This window comes from Pteronotus mesoamericanus, unplaced genomic scaffold, assembly GCF_021234165.1.
Source record: "Pteronotus mesoamericanus isolate MK-2021 breed Mesoamerican mustached bat unplaced genomic scaffold, CSHL_Meso_final contig_82, whole genome shotgun sequence".
Taxonomy (NCBI): Eukaryota; Metazoa; Chordata; class Mammalia; order Chiroptera; family Mormoopidae; genus Pteronotus; species Pteronotus mesoamericanus.
Window position 1 is genome coordinate 18,732,581 of NW_026555265.1, and position 19,741 is coordinate 18,752,321.

The 19,741-nt window shown below is 33.3% G+C and overlaps 1 protein-coding gene across 1 annotated transcript in view; it reads left to right on the forward strand.

Annotated features, from left to right (window-relative positions):
* Positions 1 to 204: 204 nt before the first annotated feature.
* Positions 205 to 19,741, forward strand: part of LIPI (lipase I) — a 34,834-nt gene continuing 15,297 nt past the window's right edge. The window contains exons 1-6 of the mRNA XM_054585292.1: positions 205 to 651; positions 3,084 to 3,192; positions 5,709 to 5,810; positions 9,438 to 9,527; positions 10,479 to 10,646; positions 12,298 to 12,399. Coding sequence (XP_054441267.1) covers positions 205 to 651; positions 3,084 to 3,192; positions 5,709 to 5,810; positions 9,438 to 9,527; positions 10,479 to 10,646; positions 12,298 to 12,399 — 1,018 coding nt within the window. The remainder of the gene's footprint in view (positions 652 to 3,083; positions 3,193 to 5,708; positions 5,811 to 9,437; positions 9,528 to 10,478; positions 10,647 to 12,297; positions 12,400 to 19,741) is intronic.

The window sequence follows — 19,741 nt, forward strand, 5'->3', positions numbered from 1 at the left end:
TTTGTACAGATAAAAGAATTCTTAATTTTTAATGAACCACATTTATTTTTATATTGTAAATTTTAAATACTTCTAGTTCAAAACTTCTTTTTACATAATCAATAAATCAATATTGTAGTTGCTTAGTAAATTATGTTGAAGTGCTAATGAAATTAAATTCCCTACCCTTGGAGTTCAATTCTGTTTTTTGCAAAAGCAGCAGGAATGGAATCAAATACTCACTCAGTGCTGAGCTTAACTGAACTGTTTTTTCTTTTAATTTCAGAGAATAAAAGACCATGCCTTAAATTCTCTGAGCTAAGTATAAAGGATTCTCTCAGAGATTTATTCAATCCCAAGATGCAGATGATTCTGATAATGTATACAAGAAACAACCTAAACTGTGCTGAGCCATTGTTTGAGCAGGATAATTCACTTAATGTTAATTTCAACACAAGTAAAAAAACAATCTGGCTTATTCATGGATACAGACCATTGGGCTCCGTTCCATCATGGCTTCAGAACTTTCTAAAGGTTTTGTTGAATCAAGACGATATGAACATAGTTGTAGTAGACTGGAACCAGGGTGCTACAACTTTTATTTACAATAGAGCAGTTAAAAATGCCAGAAAAGTTGCTGTGAGTTTGAGTGAATGCATTCAGAGGCTTTTGGTAAGTCTGGAATGTTATGTACTATATGTGTTATTCAATATACAGTGTATTATGCAAGACTACAAAGTGTTACTAATTTTTTAAAAAATTTTATTTGTTGGGAAAGAAGGAGAGGGAGAGAGAGAGAGACATCTATTTGTTGTTCCACTTATTTATGCATTCATTGTTTGATTCTTGTATGTGCCCTGATTGGGAATCGAATCCTCGGGACCATGCTCTAACCAAATGAGCTACATGGCCAGGGCAAATAATGCTTTTTAATGCTTCCAATGCTTAATGCTTTTTTTCTCATAAACAGTCAGGTTTACTGCTTTGATATGGTAATGTTTGCAGCCATCTTTTTTTTATTTGTGTAAATGGATAATTTTATACCTAGACATCATCTGTCTTATTTTTTAAAAGTTATCTTAAAAACTAAGTTACTGTATTTTATCTTAAAATATTTTAAGATTTTATGTTTTTAATTTTACCTATACAGATTTCAGGATTAGATATTGATTCTATGTGGACATAGGAAATAAACTATATAATCATTAGATATTTTAGATATTTTTTCTAAGTTATGGCTAATATGTTTATTGTCAATCAAGTGTGAATTGGTAAAAATGAAGGAAAAACAGCTTGAAGAGTAGCTTACTTCTGCCAACTTTGGAGGCAGGTCTCAGTTTCATTCATATTTGTCCAGCATTTAGGTCCAAGGTTGGGATAGGTGAAATAAATTCAGGATGATTTTACGTCATCTGTTTATTAAATCAACTCATTAGAAGATAAATCTATGTCTTTTCTAAAGACAGTTAGTGGTGAAGTGCACTCAAGAGAAAAAGGGTGATAACTGATCTGGGGGGCCAGTCATGGGCTTGAAATCTGCCTTTGAGTTGTGTTGTGCTAAACTTCCAAGTCTCTGCGGAAATTGAGCAAGCATAACACATCCAAGAAGTAGTTACATGCAGTTGTTAGGGGTCCGACTAGAGGGTTTCAAAGACCAAATCCATCTCACCATCTGTGTGACTTTGAGCAATTGCTTAACCTCTCTGCCTCATTTCCTTAGCTGTCCATTTGGAATAGTAAAACTTTATAACAATATTTAAGTATTAAATGAAATTAATTCTTAACCAGTGCCTTTCATATAATAATCATTGAATAAAATCAGCTATTATAATTATTTTCATATACTCAAATTTAGACAAAACTAAATCATCCTTCTAGAGTGACAGAGGCAAATGGCACAACTCTGTTTTTACTGAAAGTCTCTGCATTGCATAATTAGCTTTTCCTTTTAGTAGTGGTGTTTAACTAATTAACATCTACCTTAGAGTGTGGAAAAATGTGAATTGTTAAACAGAAAAATTTATGAAAATTTATAGTGTTACGTAAAGTTCTAAGAGTGGCTTTGCTTGCAAAACCTTCATATTAAGAAGATATGAAAAGATGACGAGCACTAAATTTCATAGTGATACTCCCTCAGGTTTCTGGGCACTGCTCTGACAAATTTAAAGAAAATTACCACCCTGTACTTGGAAAGCCTGAGTGCAGTTTCTCATTAGAAGTAAATGCTCCACATTTTTTACAAGCCATCAGATGTGTCACTGTGTAAACTGGACCATGGCTTGCTCCTTGAGAGCATGGGGGAAGAAGTTGCCCCTCAGTTAAGTCCCTAATTGGCCCCCACCCCTACACCCACTGGGGAGGAGTGTCTGAAACTCTGAGAATGTTTAAAATTTAGGCTTGAAAGATCAGATTTTTGTCACTCTCCAGCTTGTGATCTGGAGAAATCACTTAAAATCCATGAGTCTCATTTTATCATCTCTGAAGTAAGGATGATTAGTCACACTGTTCAGTTTTCCAAGAATTTTTGACACCATCTGGATAGCATATATTTTGGAATTAAACAGACCTGGACTTGAAGTCTATCTTTTGCCCTTACAGTAATAAGTATATAAGTATGTGGCTTTGAGCAACTCATAATCAAACCATATCTACTCAGCATTTTAAAAGTTCCAGGAACAGTTTTAGGCAATGGAATACAAAGAAGCAACTCACAGGACTATTGTGAATGTTCAATATGAGATTTATAAGGCACTTGTCAAGGTAGCTAGTATAAAGTAAGTACCCAGTAGTCTTTAATTATTATTGTTATAAAATGCTTTCTTAATTAAATGTATTATTTTGCATATACTATTCTAGATAACATGACAAAATTTTTAAATTTTTAAATAAAAACTTCATGTAATTATTAAAAATGTACAGAGAAAAATCAGGTATTTTATGGAAGAAGTTGAATAAAGATATAATGTTGAAATGATAAAACCTCATTCCCTATCTCTCCAAAATGGACTAAACTAGAAAAAATAACATGTTAGAATATTGATACAAAAGGCATAATTTGTGATTTTTCTAAAATGAAAATGGTAACACTGTATTTTCAATTGCAGAAGCATGGAGCATCTCTTGATAATTTTCATTTCATAGGTATGAGCCTAGGGGCTCATGTTAGTGGATTTGTTGGAAAGATATTTCAAGGTCAACTTGGAAGAATAACAGGTAAAATATTTTTTGATAAAATTAATGTTTTAGCATAATTTTAAGCATTAGAAGTAACTTTAAAATTTAATAGGTATAACATTTAAGCAATAAAAATTATGCACACTTTTTTTTGTATTATATTCAAATACTAGTCTTTGTTTTCATTAGACTTTAAAGTCTTAACTGAGCTTAAATTACCCTTATAGAATTGAAAATAATCCGATCAACTTCTGCAGCCCTATATGAATTTTAAGGACACATTATTGTGCCTATCTAGAGAAAAAATTGGTCCATTACATGTAAAACATTTTTCATATATTAACTAAAAATATAAATATGTACTGTATGTAATTTTTACAAACTTGGATATACTTTGATTCTTTTAAAAATTTTATTGGAATGACAGGAGGATCAAAAGTGGGTATTCAAGCTTGAGGGATTCCGGATTCCAGTGCTCCTCATATTTCCTTAACAAAATTACCTCATCTAGTAAGTTTGGTAACCAAATAATGCTGATATGGATTTTCATGCTTGTCTTTAGGAGTGTTGGTGATTTTCCTTTTAGAATTATAGATTTTCTTTGTATTGGGACACTGCCATTTATGGTAGGGGTGAATTAGCTATAAGGCCACAGAGCATGGCTGCCCCGGGTGAACTCTGTACATCTCTACAGATATGATGGAAATGGTGCTCCTCTGGGTTCTCCATTCTACCGCCACACAGCACAGCAGTCCATCCGGGGAAAATCACCAACTTCTGAGATGCAGTCTAATTAGTGAGACAACCCAAATTGGAGCACAAGTCTTCTTTTTCTCTGCCTGTTGTCTTCTTGAAGGATGTTTTAATTTTCTGGGGACAGAGGTGGAAGCGGCTTAGGGAGACACACAAGCATGCTTCTACTTCTTTAGTGTGGAGTTGTCCCTGGAAGGTGGTAGCTCTAGCTTCTCTCCCTGCCCGTGATGCCATCCGACCAGGAAGCTTCTATTTATAGGTGTCCAAATGGTTTCTTGGACCTCACAATCAGCCTAAGTGCCAATCACTGAGTATTTAATTTTAATTTTTTTTTAAATTTTTACTTTTAAGTTACAGTTAGCATTCAATATTATTTTATATTAGTTTCAGGTATACAGCATAGTGCTTAGATAAATATGTAACTTACAAAGTGACCGTCTTCAATATTTCTAGTACCCACCTGGCCCTGGATTGGTAGTCATTTTTAAACTAATAGGATAATATCCTCCCCAACCAGTATAGCTTTTAAAAAATTATGAGATCCATGTTCATAGATTTGTAATAATTTCAAGTGTAAATAAAAGGTAATCGAGTTTTTAGTGAAGTTAAGCAAAGGATGAGGGGAGATGTCAATAATTTTTACAGATTGTTACAATGTTCACAAGCCTTTAGCATACCTTACTCTGATTAGTTTTAATATCATTCTCATTATGCTGATGTGAAAACTGAGGTTAATTGAATGGATGTGAGAGGGTTAAAAAGTTAGCAACAACTAAGGCAGGATTTACACAAAGACCTCTAATACCCAAAGCCCATTTCCTTTCAATCACCATGCTAGCTCAATTCAAGCAAGTGGTAATCCTACCTTATTTTAGGATGTGTTTACTCACATATTAGACCAGTTTGAAAGGCCCCGCGTGCCAAGCAATTATGAAAGTTTACAAGGCCAGAAAATATGGTGCTCCCATATCAGAATGATTTATAGGAAGAGAGAAGTTTCTGTTTCATTTAGTAAGTGGGCTAAATAAGCCAGGAGTAATAAAAGGGCCTGAGACAGCAACACTATATCTTATCTTTAAAAAATATTTTTTAAGATGATTGTGTCTTCCCGTTGCATAGATACTTTCATGACATTGACTTTTATCTCCTCTCTCTTTTTTTTGATACTCTCTAGTAGGTCACAAGCCTAGAAATTTTATTTAGAATTTCAAATACTTAAGAGATATATTCATATTCCATGGAACTTTTAATATATTTTTTTCTGATGTGTGTGTGGAAAACTTTGGTGAGGTATGAATGATACATGTGTTTATTTAAATATAAAAGAGTAATAAATATGTTTTATCCCACAACCCAAATTGCATGACACTTAAAAATCATTTTAGACCTATATATAGGTAGATACAGAATGAACTACTGAGACACAAGGTTCAAGATAAGACCAGGATGGCACTGATTCCCCCCCTCCCCTCCTCCCAGCAGTTGTAGTAGTTACTTATTATTAAAGTCATTTTTTCTGATTATTTCTTAAAGTGCTAAAACATCCCTATTTTGTCAGGCATCTCTAGTGTGGCTTAATACCATATTGTTGATAAACTCTGAAGATTGATAAAAAGTGTTATTCAAATAGTAAAGATACTTGCTATTCACCCAATTTTATTTATCTTTAAATTTGCCTTTAGATGGATTTAAGCTAAAACTGTACAGGCTTATCTTTAAAATGTAATAATAATGCAAGCATATTATCTAATGAACACTACAGTAGGACTTAATAGATTGACAATTTCTTCTTTGAATTTCAGGTCTTGACCCTGCTGGGCCAAAATTCTCTGGAAAACCATCAAATGACAGATTAGATTATACCGATGCAAAGTTTGTGGATGTCATCCATTCTGATATTGATGGTACCAAAGCAGAATTTATTGCTTAATTATTTTTAAAATAAAAAAAGAGATGGAGACACTTAGAAAGGAGAGCATAGTAGGAGGAAGGGTAGTGGATAATGTGATGACAAACCTGTGACTATGTAGTGACTGTATTTCCCACAAGCAATATTTTTTTGAGTTAGTGAAATCTTGTGGTGTCAAATGACACTCTGCCTTCAGCTTCCTCTTTCAGATTTCAAGAAACATTGTTATCCAAAAAAAAAAATGGAAGTTTATAAAAACAATACTTCATCCTGTTAATTCTATTGACAGTTCTATTGATTTGATCACAATTTCCCCCATGTTTAATGTGTTTAGTTACCATTCTCTCCACTTCTTTCTGGCTGTGATGTGTACCAGCTAGAACTGCGCGTAGCAATTTAGGCACAGGTAGAGAATATCTTTACCTAAAGGTAGGACAGTATTTTCTCTATCATTTTTAATTATTTCCCTGAAAATGTCTAACAGACTATTGATAGTTTTGGCCAGAGTACATTAGACAGACATTTTCAAAGAATAATTTAGATGGCACTGATCCCCCTTGAAACTGATTTTACTAATATTTATTGAGCACTTGCTATACATCAGGCAGTGTTTTAAGTTAAGTGAATTAATTATGGAATTCTAAGTTTCTATGAGATAAGTAAACATTATCATCCACATTTTACCAGTGGGGAAGCTAGGGTTAAGGTCTAAAGGCCAGTAAGTGGCAGAGGCAGAATTTGAAATCATACCTTTTGATTACAGAGCCTACACTTCACCAGTCTGTTACTCTGATTAAGATGTCTTGGGATTGTGGTCGTGGGGAAGGTATGGCGCTGAGACAGAGGCAGGAGGAAGTGACACTCAGACCGCCTCTATTTCTGTCTCCACAGGTTTCTTTTCTCTTTGGTCCAGGTTGTTTATGTGCTCTCATAATTCCTCTGATTTACTTTGTAGTGATCTATACCAACGATTTTGTGAGGAATATAAATACCCTAGGTGACAATTTTTCAACTTCTGTGTCTGTATGCCAGTGGGCAGAGCCTATAATAGGAAGAATCCTGCTCCTTATTTTAAGTCTAAGTTAGCCTACGGTGCCCGAAGTTTCATATCCCTGGTATGATAACCCCAACATCTCAAGTCTCTTTTACATCTAGGACTTTATATCATTTAACGTTTCCACGTGCAGCACACCTGCTGCCCAATTACTCTCAAGTTCTTTGAACTCTTCTTTCTGAAATCCCAATTTTTATTCTGCCTATGACCTTTTAGCTCTTTATACTTTTTCTTATTTTTTTTTTGCATTTTTGGCTTTTCCTAGTAAACTCTTTTGGATTGAGTTATATAGTCATCTCTCAGTATCTATAGGGACTTGTTCCAAGACCCTTGCAGATAACAAAATCCACAGCTGTACATACATATAACCTGCACACATCCTCCTATATACTTTAAATAATCTCTAAGTTTCTTATAATACCCAATATATTGTAAATGCTACATAAATAGTTCTGATACTATATTGTTTAGGGAATAATGACAAAAAACAAGTCTGTACACATTCAGTACAGATACAGCCAACATAGGCCTATCTACATGGTACCTGTCAGCAGCAATATAACATTTTTTCCTGAACATTTTTGATACGCAGTTGGTCGAAGCTATGGATGCAGAATCCACAGATATGGTGGACCAACTGTACTCTCAACATCTTTTTTAATGACGGCCTATCAGATCGAAGTTGCCATAGATATCATGGAGTTGGCCTCTTTGATCTTTTTATGACAATTTATATACATTTTCAAAGTGACAAAATCTAAATTATTATGTTTTGGGAGACATGCTTATCACATTAAAGAATGATTTTATTGGGAGAAAAGATGTGTGTTTATTTTTAGAAGAAAGAAAGAAACTGGTGATTGGACAAGGGTACATGAGGTGCTTCTAAGTCACTATTTCTTGACAGGGGTGTCAAGTGGCTACTGGCTATGTAACACATTAGCATCATGCTGTATGTTCTTTCCTGCATCCATGTGTTACATCTATAATAAAAAAAGAATTAAAAACTGATATCTGCTCTCTTTACCCTTCTTAAAACCAAGGAAATGAATGACCTAAGCAGACCAAGCTGCCCCATCCCTTCCATCTTATAAAAGAGAAATAACATGCATGAATTGACCACGTGTAAGTTAATAATAAATATATTTTGCTTCTTTGTGAATCCTGAGAAGTCTTACTGGTTTGATTCTACTTCAGTGGCAGATTGGAGAAATTGATGGCCCTAGACCTGGAACCCTTAGTCTTGGAACTTCATGTTGAGTTCAGATGTGAGGAAATGTTAAAAATCTCAAAAATTATTGGGGTTTTTTTTTTTTTTGCTCATTTTCAGGAGATCTGTTCATCCTTTCTTAAATTCCACAAACTGAGCAGTTGATGGAATATAGAGAGGGATTGGTTAGCGTACACTTTGCACTATCCCAATCAAATCACACATATGCTCCTCTGAATTCTAGGGGTTTCTAATGAAGTAACCTAAATTGTACTTTGTCTTTCCTTATGTGCTGAATCCCCTCTCCCATAGTGTCCGTGCCCAATTGTCATGCCCCCAGGGACACCTCACGAGCTGTGAACTTGTTCTGTGACAGGCTAGAATTAAATCAAGTTGCTGCAACTTCTTTCTTATTGTTGATCTAAGTATTTATCTTTGTTTTGGTAAATTTATTACTGATCTCTCTCAAAGTTTATTATGTTGTAGGACATTTCTTCTGCTCGAAGCCAACACATTGCAGTCTTATCTGGCAGCAAGATTTTTATCTAATCACAGTCCTGAATATTCCGAGCTTGCTACCCTCTTTCACTCCCATGGATCCCCTGGGTTATAGACCCTATATTAGTAGTGGACCCAGAAATTGTACTTTTCCCAGTGCCTTAAGGATTTACAGATGTACAGAAGCACCAAGTCCTATGCTTTATTATCCAGAATGAAAACAAGTCATTACACTTGTTTAAAAAGTCCTATATGACTTGCCTTCATTTCTTCCAATGCTCCATCTTACACATTGTACTCTAGCTAACCTGGCTCCTTTGAATACCCAGGCATGCTCACACAGTTATAGATACTTGGCCCACTGCCTCACTCACATCTCTCACATCTTTGCTCAACTTTCACCACCTCAGTGGGAAATTCTAACTAAATTACTTAAAAGTGCAAACTACCACCTTCATTAGTTACTTACTGTTAAATTTTCCTACAGCACTTATCTGAAATCCTGTATTTTTACTTGTTTATTATGTCTTTCTTCCATTAAATACAATTTCCATTGCATTAAAGACTTTTGCTCCACTTTTCTTTTTCGATTATATTCATAGCAGAAAGAACTGTGATGGGCACATAGTAAACTGGTGACTGGTAAATGTGTTGAATTAATGAACCATATTTTTTTATGAGGAATTAATTTGAAGAATTAGTACCAGAAAAAAAATCTTTTTAGAAATTACATTTATTTTATTTTTCAACTCAAAATTTGAAAGTCTCTTTCCATAGATTTTGCAGGAGATTTTATTTTATACACGTGTTGTTGATCTGACTATGTGCACTTTGTGATTCTTGGGTACTCTTTTTCTCAGGGTTTGGCATTAAAGAACCCTTGGGACATATAGATTTTTATCCAAATGGAGGAAAAAAGCAGGCTGGCTGTCCTAATTCAATATTTTCAGGTATACTAAAGGCATTTTCAAATGAAGTACATATGATTCAAAATGATGAAAGAAAATCAATAGACTTTGTCTGCTCTTAATCTGTATGCAAGATTTTGATCACCATTGCCAATGAATCAGGAGTAATTGGTGAAAAATGGCTTAGTTTTATCCTTCTCAGTTTGTGAAGGTTACCAGTAGACATCCCATATGGTCATGGATGAGACCTAGTACATTATAGTTTCAGCAGTTTTATTTCATAATTTTAACATTAGGAAAAGTTGTAAGTCATGGAAGGAGCACGTTTTGCCAGCCAAGTATCTCATAACACAAGTCTCCTCACGATTTAATCTTTTCAATTACCGTAGCATTGTACAAACACAGATTTACAAACTCTTGCATTTGGTTGTTTTCTACATAAATAGCTGAGCAACTGCTCCAGGTGTGGAATTTGGCTAACTTCAGAGCCTTGGTGAGAAATGTTCTGAGTTCTACAGTGGCAACTGGTCAAGTAATACATTGCTAAATGCCACTGCAGCTAGAGAAGTCTGGTCAAAGGGATAAGGATGTGAGATGTTAGGAAAGGAAAGAGACATGATAAAGTTTTAATATCACTTGCTTTCATAGTCATCTCTGACACTGTAGAAATGTTAAGATGTGGGATTAGAAAGGATAGATATGCCCACAGTTGTTAAGTATGGTAGCACCATGTTTGCAGAGTTGGTTAAATTATTGAATTTAAACATTTTTTGCTGTGTTATTTAGAAAAAAAATTCTTATAAATATGTAAAAGACATGCTAAATTTAAGTTTTTAATGGTACGATTTATTTAGTTGCTTAAGATAACATTGCATTATAGTCAACGCTCTAATATTCATAAAACAGTATTGAGTAGAACTTTATTTTTTTGTAATTTACTTGAACTTAGATTAATACATCTACAATTCTTTTGCTTGATTTTTAACACTTAAGGAATAAAATTTATTAAATGCGACCACCAGAGAGCAGTTCACTTATTTGTGGCAGCTTTGGAAACAAACTGCAATTTTATTTCAATTCCTTGTCATTCATACAAAGATTACAGGACTGGTTCATGTGTGGATTGTGATGACTTTAAGAAAAAATCATGTCCTATGCTAGGTAAGAGAGATTGTTATAATTACTATAATTTTGTGGGAAATGAGTAATATAACTGTTAGTATTTTCTGCTGGAAGCTTTCATTATTTATTAGTATGACAACATTTTATGGAAAAATTCTCTGCAGAACAAGCAGAAAAAATAGTTTATTTCGTATTAAATATTTTTAGCATATTTTGTGAGGGGAACTTGATCAACTGCCTTCCTGTGCTCATATAGAGGGCATATTTGGTGGTTTCATGATGATCTTTGATCTTGATATCTAAAAGAATTCCATTATCTATTTGTCATCCATCTATGACTCCACTAAAGAAACAGACTTGTGCAGTCTTATTCACACAGATTTTTTTTTTTTAATGTGAAATGTTAGGAGCAAGGAGAAGAGGTATGAAGCATAGTTAGCTTTTCACTTGCTGTTAACAAGTAGATATGACTCATGCATGGTTCACACCTTTTAAATCAATAAAGCTTGGTAAGAGCAGTTAAGTATTGCCACTTCTGAAAACTAAAGCCTGCCAGTGAGAAACTTAGCAAAAAAAGATTCTACATAAAAATAAAATGTTACAGCTGGGAAAAAAAATCTCAAAAGCTGTTTGTTCAGCGTTTTCTAAAGAGAATAGTAGACCCCAAGCATGTCACAAGTATGTAAATATCTGATCAGTCTCATGACAAGATCTGCCAGAAATGTTTTCAAAACCAAAGGGCTCAATGAAATGGGTAGCAATTACAAAGGTTGAATTGAACAGCCTCCCTCAGTTTTCTTCAGTAGGAGGTTTATGCTAAGGGACAGAGAATTACTAAGGAGAGACAGGAAATAAGCAGGCTTTGCCAGACCCACTTCCTTATAGACCCTGTCAGTTCACAAGACATTTTGTAGAATTGGTTTTCTTCAGCCCTCATGCTGGGGATTGCTTTTCTGATCCTATTGCTTTTCAATATAAATAGGAAAATTGTGACTTCATATGAATATATGGATTGCTTAAGGGCACAAGTGAGAACTAATGTTAGACCTCTGAATTCCCAGTTAAGTATCCTTTCTACTATATTAAGATGTCAAATTTGGAGGTAGCAATGTGGAAAAAGACAAATACATGAAGTGAAAGTATCTTAAATATATTTATGTGTATGTGTATTATATATATTTCTTATGTACATATAATGTATGTATCTAAAATATATATTACATATATAATATATAGTGTATATAGATGCTCTATATTATGTATATTGTATATAATGTATACATACACATACCATATTTATATGAATGTATAAACAGAAGTATTGGGGGCTGTATTCATTGAGATAAATTTGGTGTTCAAGTTTTATCTAATAAATCTATTCTGCTGAAGTTGCTAAAAAAGAGTTATAAGTAAAATTCGGAACCTGTAATACAACTGTAAAAAATGTCTACAAATGGACTGTAGCTATATGGAGTACCAGAGAGTGTATTTATTTGTAAATCTTCAATTTAAGATTTATTATTTTGATTAAATAAAATTTAAAATTATTTGAAAATTGTTATAAAATATATGATTATTATTATTATCATTGTTATTATACATTGATGCTTTAGTTCATTTAGGAATTTGAAGTTTTTGCATGCTATTCGATGGAAGTGCAATTTCTAATGTTCTATTTCTCAAATCTCAGGTTATCAAGCTGAGCTATGGAAAGATGTTTTAAAAGAAAGAAAAAAACGGTCACTTAATACCACTGTGTTTCTGGACACTACTGGGACAAATCCATTCTGCAGTAAGTTAACATTTTTAGCAAGTAAATGAGTGATTTATTTTATACACTAATTTATATTTTATCCTAAATATTCTTTCTACCCACTCAAATTCATCACATTCTTTAAAGAAAGTTTAAAATTGTTAGAGCCAATTGTACAAATTTAAATAAGCACTTGATTTTTAGATAAAATGAACATATGCTCTGGGTAATATTTTCCCAAAGAAACAATCAAGTCTTTGTTCTTTTCCCCCAAATTTACATGATTATCCTTCCCACCCTTACAGTTATGTCAACATGTAACAGGCAGAGCCTAAGCCACCCATCTATATTATTACCACATTTTTAGGAACTGAACCTAAATTATATAAATGCAAAAAATACATATAAATAATGGTTTTCCTTACATATTTACAGTTAGACAAGAGAAGAAAATTGAACAAGAATCTTATAGAAATGTATTAAATAATTAGATTTATGAAGGGCTAGTTAAGAAAGCAAAATTTTTCTGTTTAGAGATGAAAACCTCAAAGTGGTTTAGAAACAAAAGCATATACTATTATATGAAGAATTTTGTGAGATGTTACCAGTCACTGTCATTGACCTTGGTTACTGGGGGATAAATATTTAAAATAGATTCTCATATTTAAAAATATGTTTAGGTCAGTCATTGTCAATGATTTGCAGTCACGATTTCTATCAATTATAAAATACTATAATTCTTTAAACTTTAATGATGTTTTCTTTCATCCATATTTGAGCTTGTCCATTTTTTAAATCAATTTTTTTATTGCGTTAAATTTAGATTTACACACAGATATGAGAAATAATACAGAGAGACCCTGTGTACACTTTATTCATTTTTTCCTCAATGATAAAATTTTGCAACACTATAAAATATAATATCACTATCAAGATATTGACTTTGATACAGTCCCTACATCTTATTCATATTTCCCCACAGACTTGAGCTTGTGTGTGTGTTTAGCTCTGCACAATCACACCTGTAGGACTATGTATCCATATCAACAGTTGTATTACCACAAGTATCCCTTCGGTGGCACTGCTGTTTCTAATCCCTGTAATCCATTAATAAATTTCTAAAATTTTATTTTGAAAATGTTACATGAAGGGAATAATTCAGTATGTTACCTTTTAATTGGCTCTTTCTTTTTTTAACTCAGCATAATTCTCTGGACGTTCATCCATGTTGTAGCATGTATCAATAATTCATTACTTTTTAGAGCTGTGTAGTATTCCATGGAATATACTATGGCTTGTTTGACCATTCATCTGTTGAAGGACATTAAGATGTTTTTAGTTATTGGCCCTTATCACTATAGCTGCTGTGAATACTTCTGTACAAGTTTCTGTGTGAATGTAAGTTTTCATTCATCTATCATAAAGGCCTAGGAATGCAACTGCTGGGTAAGGAGCAAATTGCAGATTGAGCCTTATAAGAAATTGATAAGGTAGTTTTAGAGTGGTGGTACCATTCTGCATTCCTCTCAGCAAAGTATGAGTGACTCATTTCCTCTGATTTCTTACTAGCACTTGGTATTATTGTTTTAAAATTTTTATTCATTCTGATAAATAAATGGTGATAACCTTATTTTTAATTTTTTCACTATGAATATTTATGATATTGAATATCATTTGAATACATTCTCTTCAGTGTAATGTGCATTTGTGTCTTTTGCCCATTTTCCAACTGGAGTTTTTAAAATGCTGGGTTCTGAGAGTTCTTTTTAGGTATATATTTTTAATCCTCACTCAAGGGTATATTTATTGATTTTAGAGAGAAAGGAAAGGCGGGGGAGAGAGAGTGAAACATCAATGTGAGTGAGATACATGGACCAGTTGCCTCTCGTATGGGCCCTGACCAGGGATCAAACCTGAAACCTTTTAGTGTATGGGACAATGCTCTAATCAGCTGAGCTCCTGGCCCAGGCTCTTTATGTATTTTTCATAGTACCCTTGTGTTGGATATATCATGTGCAAATATTTTCTCCCTGTCTATAATTTGACTGTTTTTTCATCTCTTTGCAAGGACTTTTGCAAGGCCAAAAGATTTTACTTTTGATAAAGTCTAATTTATCATTTGTTCCTTTAATGGACCATGCTTTTGGTGTCTAAGAACTCTTTGCTGAGCCCTAGGACCTGAAGATTTTCTTCTACAATTTTTTCTAGAAGTCTTATAGATTTATGTGTTACATTTAAGTCTGCAGTCCATTTTAGTTTAGTTTTTCTATCATATATGAGGTTGAAGTTCACTTCCCCCCCGCTTATGGATGCTTATTTTTTCCAGCACTATTTGTTGAAAAGGCTATTCTTACCTTATTGAAACTATTTAGCACCTTTATCAAAAATAAGTTAAGCATATTTGTTTAGGTCTACTTCTGTTGGGGCTATACCGTGTTCTCTATTCTGTTTCATTGATTTATGTGCTTATCTTTTTTTCCAAGACCACATAGTAATAATTACTAGAGCTATGTATAAGCCTTATTATCAGGTTGAATGATTATTTCTTCTTTATTTGTCTTCATCATTATTTTTAAGATATTCTAAGCTATGTGGCTTTTAATATACATTTAAAATAAGATTGTATATGTCTACAAAAACTTAACTGGGATTTTGGCAGGAATTACGTTAAACCTATAGATCAACTTGAAGAAAACTGACATCTTTATGATGTTGAGTCTTCTGATTCATGAACATGTCACACACCCTCTGCACCTGCTTTGAATCTTTGATTTCTTTCATCAGCACTTTGTAATTTTTAGCGTACAGATCTTGTGAATCTTTCATTACACACACACCGAAGTATTTTATTTCTTCAGTGATGGTAAATGATATTTAAAATTTTTGCTATCTTCATGTTCATTGTTAGTATAAAGAAATGGGGCTGAATCTTTTGTATTGAAATATTTTCTGGGATCTTTCTGAATATGCTTATTATTTCTTGGAATTTTTTACATAACAATCATGTCACCTACAAATTGAGAAACTTTTATTTTCTTCCTTTCAAGTCTGCAAGTCAGTTATTTATTTGTTTGTTTGTTTATTTATCTATCTTGACTTACGTCAGTGGCTAAAACTCCCAATACTATGTTGAATAAGAGTGATGAGAGCAGACATCTTGCCTTCTTCTCAGTCTCAGAAAGCATTCAGTCTTTCACCACTGAGTACATTGTTACCTGTAAGTTATATATATGATCTTTGTAAAGTTGGAGTAATTTCTTTGTATACCTAACTTGTAAAGACATTTTTTTTATAAATGTGTTTTGGATTTTGGCAAATGCTTTTTTGGATTATTAGTGTAATCATAAATTTTTTCCTTTACTTTGTTGAAATATTGGATTACATTGATTGATTCTGGAATCTGAGCCAGTGTTGTGTTCCTGTAATAAATCCAATTTGGTCATAGTGAGTATTTTTTATACATTGTTGGATTTCATTTGTTAATATTTTGTTAATGATTTTGTGTCTAAGCTCGTAAGTGTAATATTGTCTTCATACAGGAGTAACACAACCTCATAAAATGAGTTGGTAAGTGTTCTCTCTCGATTATTTTCTGGAACATATTATGCATAAATTTGTGTTTTTTGAGGACAGCCACTTGGACCTCAAGATTTCTTTTTTTTTTATTTAATTTATTTTCTTTATTTTTTCAAATACATTTTGTTTCTGCCTTCCCCCCATCACCTTCCCTTGACCCCTCCCCCCCTCAATCCTTCCCCTTTGGTTTTGTCCATGAGACCTTGCTACATGTTCCCCAACCCTCCCATTCCCTTCCTTTTCCCCTGTCCCCTGCTCCCTCCATCCCTCTTGTCTCTGTTCATTTCTTTTCTTTTTTTGAGAGCTTTCTAATTACAAATTCAGTTTCTTTCATGGACATAGGGCTGCTCAGATTACCCATTACACCTTGGCTGAATTTTTGTGGTTTGTGGTTTTCAGACTTGGTCCATTATTTTAAAGTGGCAAATTTATGAATATAAAGTTGTCTGTACGATTTCTTTATTATTTTTAAAATGACTATAGGATCTGTAGTAATATCTTCTGTGTCATTGGTGACAGCAGTGACTTTGGTCTTCTCTTTATTTTGTATCTGTTGATAGAAGTTTATCAATTTTATTATTCTTTCTCCCCCAAGAACCAGCTTTCTGTTTCATTGATTTTCTATTGCTTTACAGAATTAAATTTCATTGATTTATGTCCTGTTCTTTATTATATCTTTCCCCCTACTTTTTATTTATTTGCTTGTTTGTTTGTTTGTTTATCTTGGAGCAAGATATTAGATGGTTGGTTTTAGGTATTTCTTCATTTCTAATCCTATGAATTTCTCTCTTAGCGCTGCTGTAATTGTGTCCCAGATGCTATGATACATTGTATTTTCATTTTTACTTAGTTCTGTATATTTCTTTTTGACACTTTTGGCCATTTTTAATAAGCATGTTATTTAATTTCACATGTTTAGAGATTTTTCCTATATTTCTGTTATTTCTCATTTGGTGTCATTATAGTTAGATAATAAACTGTGTAATTTATTTTTAAAATCAGAGAGGTATTTTTTTATAGTCTAGGGGTATGCTCTATTTGAGTGAATGCTTCATAGGCATCTAAAATAAATATGTATCTTGTGTTTGTTTGGTGGAGTGTTCTATATATATCAATAAGATTTTGTTTATTGGTCTCCAATATTATTAATTCAAAATTAAAAATCTCATGTAATCTCATTAGATAAAATATTCCAAATCATATGATTTAATTTGAAATGTAAATCAGATTTCGGTGAGACTCTAGATAGAATCCACCTTTGGGCACCATTTGTCTACATTTGTGAGTCTATGATACTGAAGAATTAAGTCACCTGTTCCAAAATAGAGTGGTGACACAGGCAAAGGATACCAGTTATAGATGTTGCCATTCAAAAGGGAGAAAATGAAAGGAAAATGGAGAAAATAGTCCCAAGCATATTTGCGATTCAATGAGACAAATTTCTTTTGGTTTCAAGGCCTGAAAATAATCCCCTGTGGTTCATTCACCCTGGGTTCTTTCCCTTGGGTTCACAACTTCATATTCTCAGCTCTCAGAGCCATCTTTCTTCGTTATTTTTTATTTTGATATGAATGGTAGCATATGCTAGCAGCTGAATAGTTTCATCAGCTTGTTTCTTGCTTGCAGATTGTGGCAGTCCCATATCTTCTTTCATTTTGTACTCTCTATGGCTCTATCAGTCCAAGCTGGCAGTATTTACGCTGCTACACCATTTTCAAAAACCTTGCAGCTCTCTATATATGTTACAGAGATCCATTAGATAAAAGACTCCTCAACATATCTTTTCTGCATTTTTGGCTTCTGCGGAGGTGGCTGGTGGAATCTACAAGTCGCACATTTCATCTTTTCAAAGGGACTTTTGTGTTGCTGAATACTCTGACTTTTTGATCTTTCTAAAGACAAAAGATTGTCCAGCGACAGTTCTAGCCTTTTTACTACAGCTTGATATTTGGATGGTGAGTCTTGTAGTTGGAGTATCTTTTCCAAACTTAGTAAGATAAGGATTTTTCAAATCATCAGGGTAGGGTTTGCTTTGTTTTAAAACTTTTATCTCAATGTATGTGTTGTCTCTGTATTTAAGCATAAATATCAATAACAAATAAGGTCACACTTTCAACACTTCACCTGGAAATCTCCTGAGCAAAATGTCCAATATTTTTAATTTACAATTTCTGCTTTCCATATAGTATTAGGAAATAATTCTGCTAAGCTATTTCAATGAATATATTGCAAGAATTCTTTTTTCTACAGTTTCCAGTAACATGCTCCTCATTTCCTTCCGGTTCCACATTAGCAAAATTGTTAACATCTACATTTGTATTAATGATATGATCAAGGTAATCTAGGTTTTTATGTCATGTTCCTCAAAATTATTTCAGCTTTGGCTCACTGAGAATTTCAAAGCCACTTTCTCATTTTAGGTTTTACAGCATCATCTCAGTCTTCATACCAAAACCTGTATTCATTTTCTATCACAGACATAACAAATTACCACAAACTTAGTGGTTTAAAGCAAACAAATCTATTATTGTACAGTTTTGTAGGTCATAAATCTGAAACAGGTGTCCCGTTGCAAAATCACGATGTCAGCAGAACTGAATTCCTTTCTGGAGGCTCCCTGGGAGACCTGTTTTCATTAACTTTTTGAGCTTCTAGAGCTGTCTGCATTCTTTGGCTTGTGGCCTCATCTTCTACAATAGTAGGTTAAGTCCTCATATTGTTTCACTTTGACCATTCTGCATCACACCTGTTTTTCAGATTCCCTTATTCTGACCTCTTCTGCTTTTAAGCTCTTGTGATTGCAATCCTTGTGATTACATTGGGCCCACTTGGATAATTTAAGGTGATATTCCTATTTTAGGGTAAGCTGATAAGCAACATTAATTCCATTTGATATCTTCATTATTCTTTGCCACTTAGGATAGCATATTAACAGGTTCCAGAGATTAGGACATGATATATTTGGGGAGGTATACCACAATTACAATATGCATACATAGCTTTTCACAGGCTACTGGTATCCACATTTTACCACTTCACTGAAATGTGGGAACCTTACTTCCATTTTAGTCCATTTACATTCTCCACTTAAAATATTATAGTCTTGCGTATCAGATTGTGTGATAATTTTTGTTTCAATCATCTAATAAGATTTACAAAATTCATGAGGAAGAGGGTAATTTATTGTATGTACCAACATATCTTCTCTTTTTTATTGTTTCCTCTTTGTTTCTTATGTTCCAAGATTATTTACTTCATTTCCTTTCTGTGTGAAGAAATTCCTTCTTACAATAATTAAGAATGGGTGTGCTAATGAGAAATTCTTTTAATATTTTTGTCAGAGAATGTCTTTATTTTTCCTTTTTTACTCAAAGGATAGTTTTGCTGTATATAAGATTCAGATTTAGCTATTTCTTTTAGCATTTAAAGAATGTTGTGCCACTTACATTTGGTCTCTATGATTTTAGATAAGGAATCTGTTGTGACTAAAATTGGTGTTCTTCTGTAGATAAGCTATCATTTCTCTTTGGCCGCTTTCAGGATTTTCTTTATTTTTAGTTTTATGAAATTTAATTATTTTATGTCTTGTGCGGATTTCTTCAGGTATATCCTGTTATATTCAGCTTCTTGAACCTGTATGTGTGTGTGTGTTTTTTTTCATCACCAAATTAAAAAAAATCCAGCTATTATTTCTTTGAATATTCTTTCAGTTCCACTTTCTTTTCCCTCCTCTTGACATTCTGCTAACACATATATTACATTTTGGTTATAGTTCCACATGTCCGTAAGGGTCTCTTCATTTTCT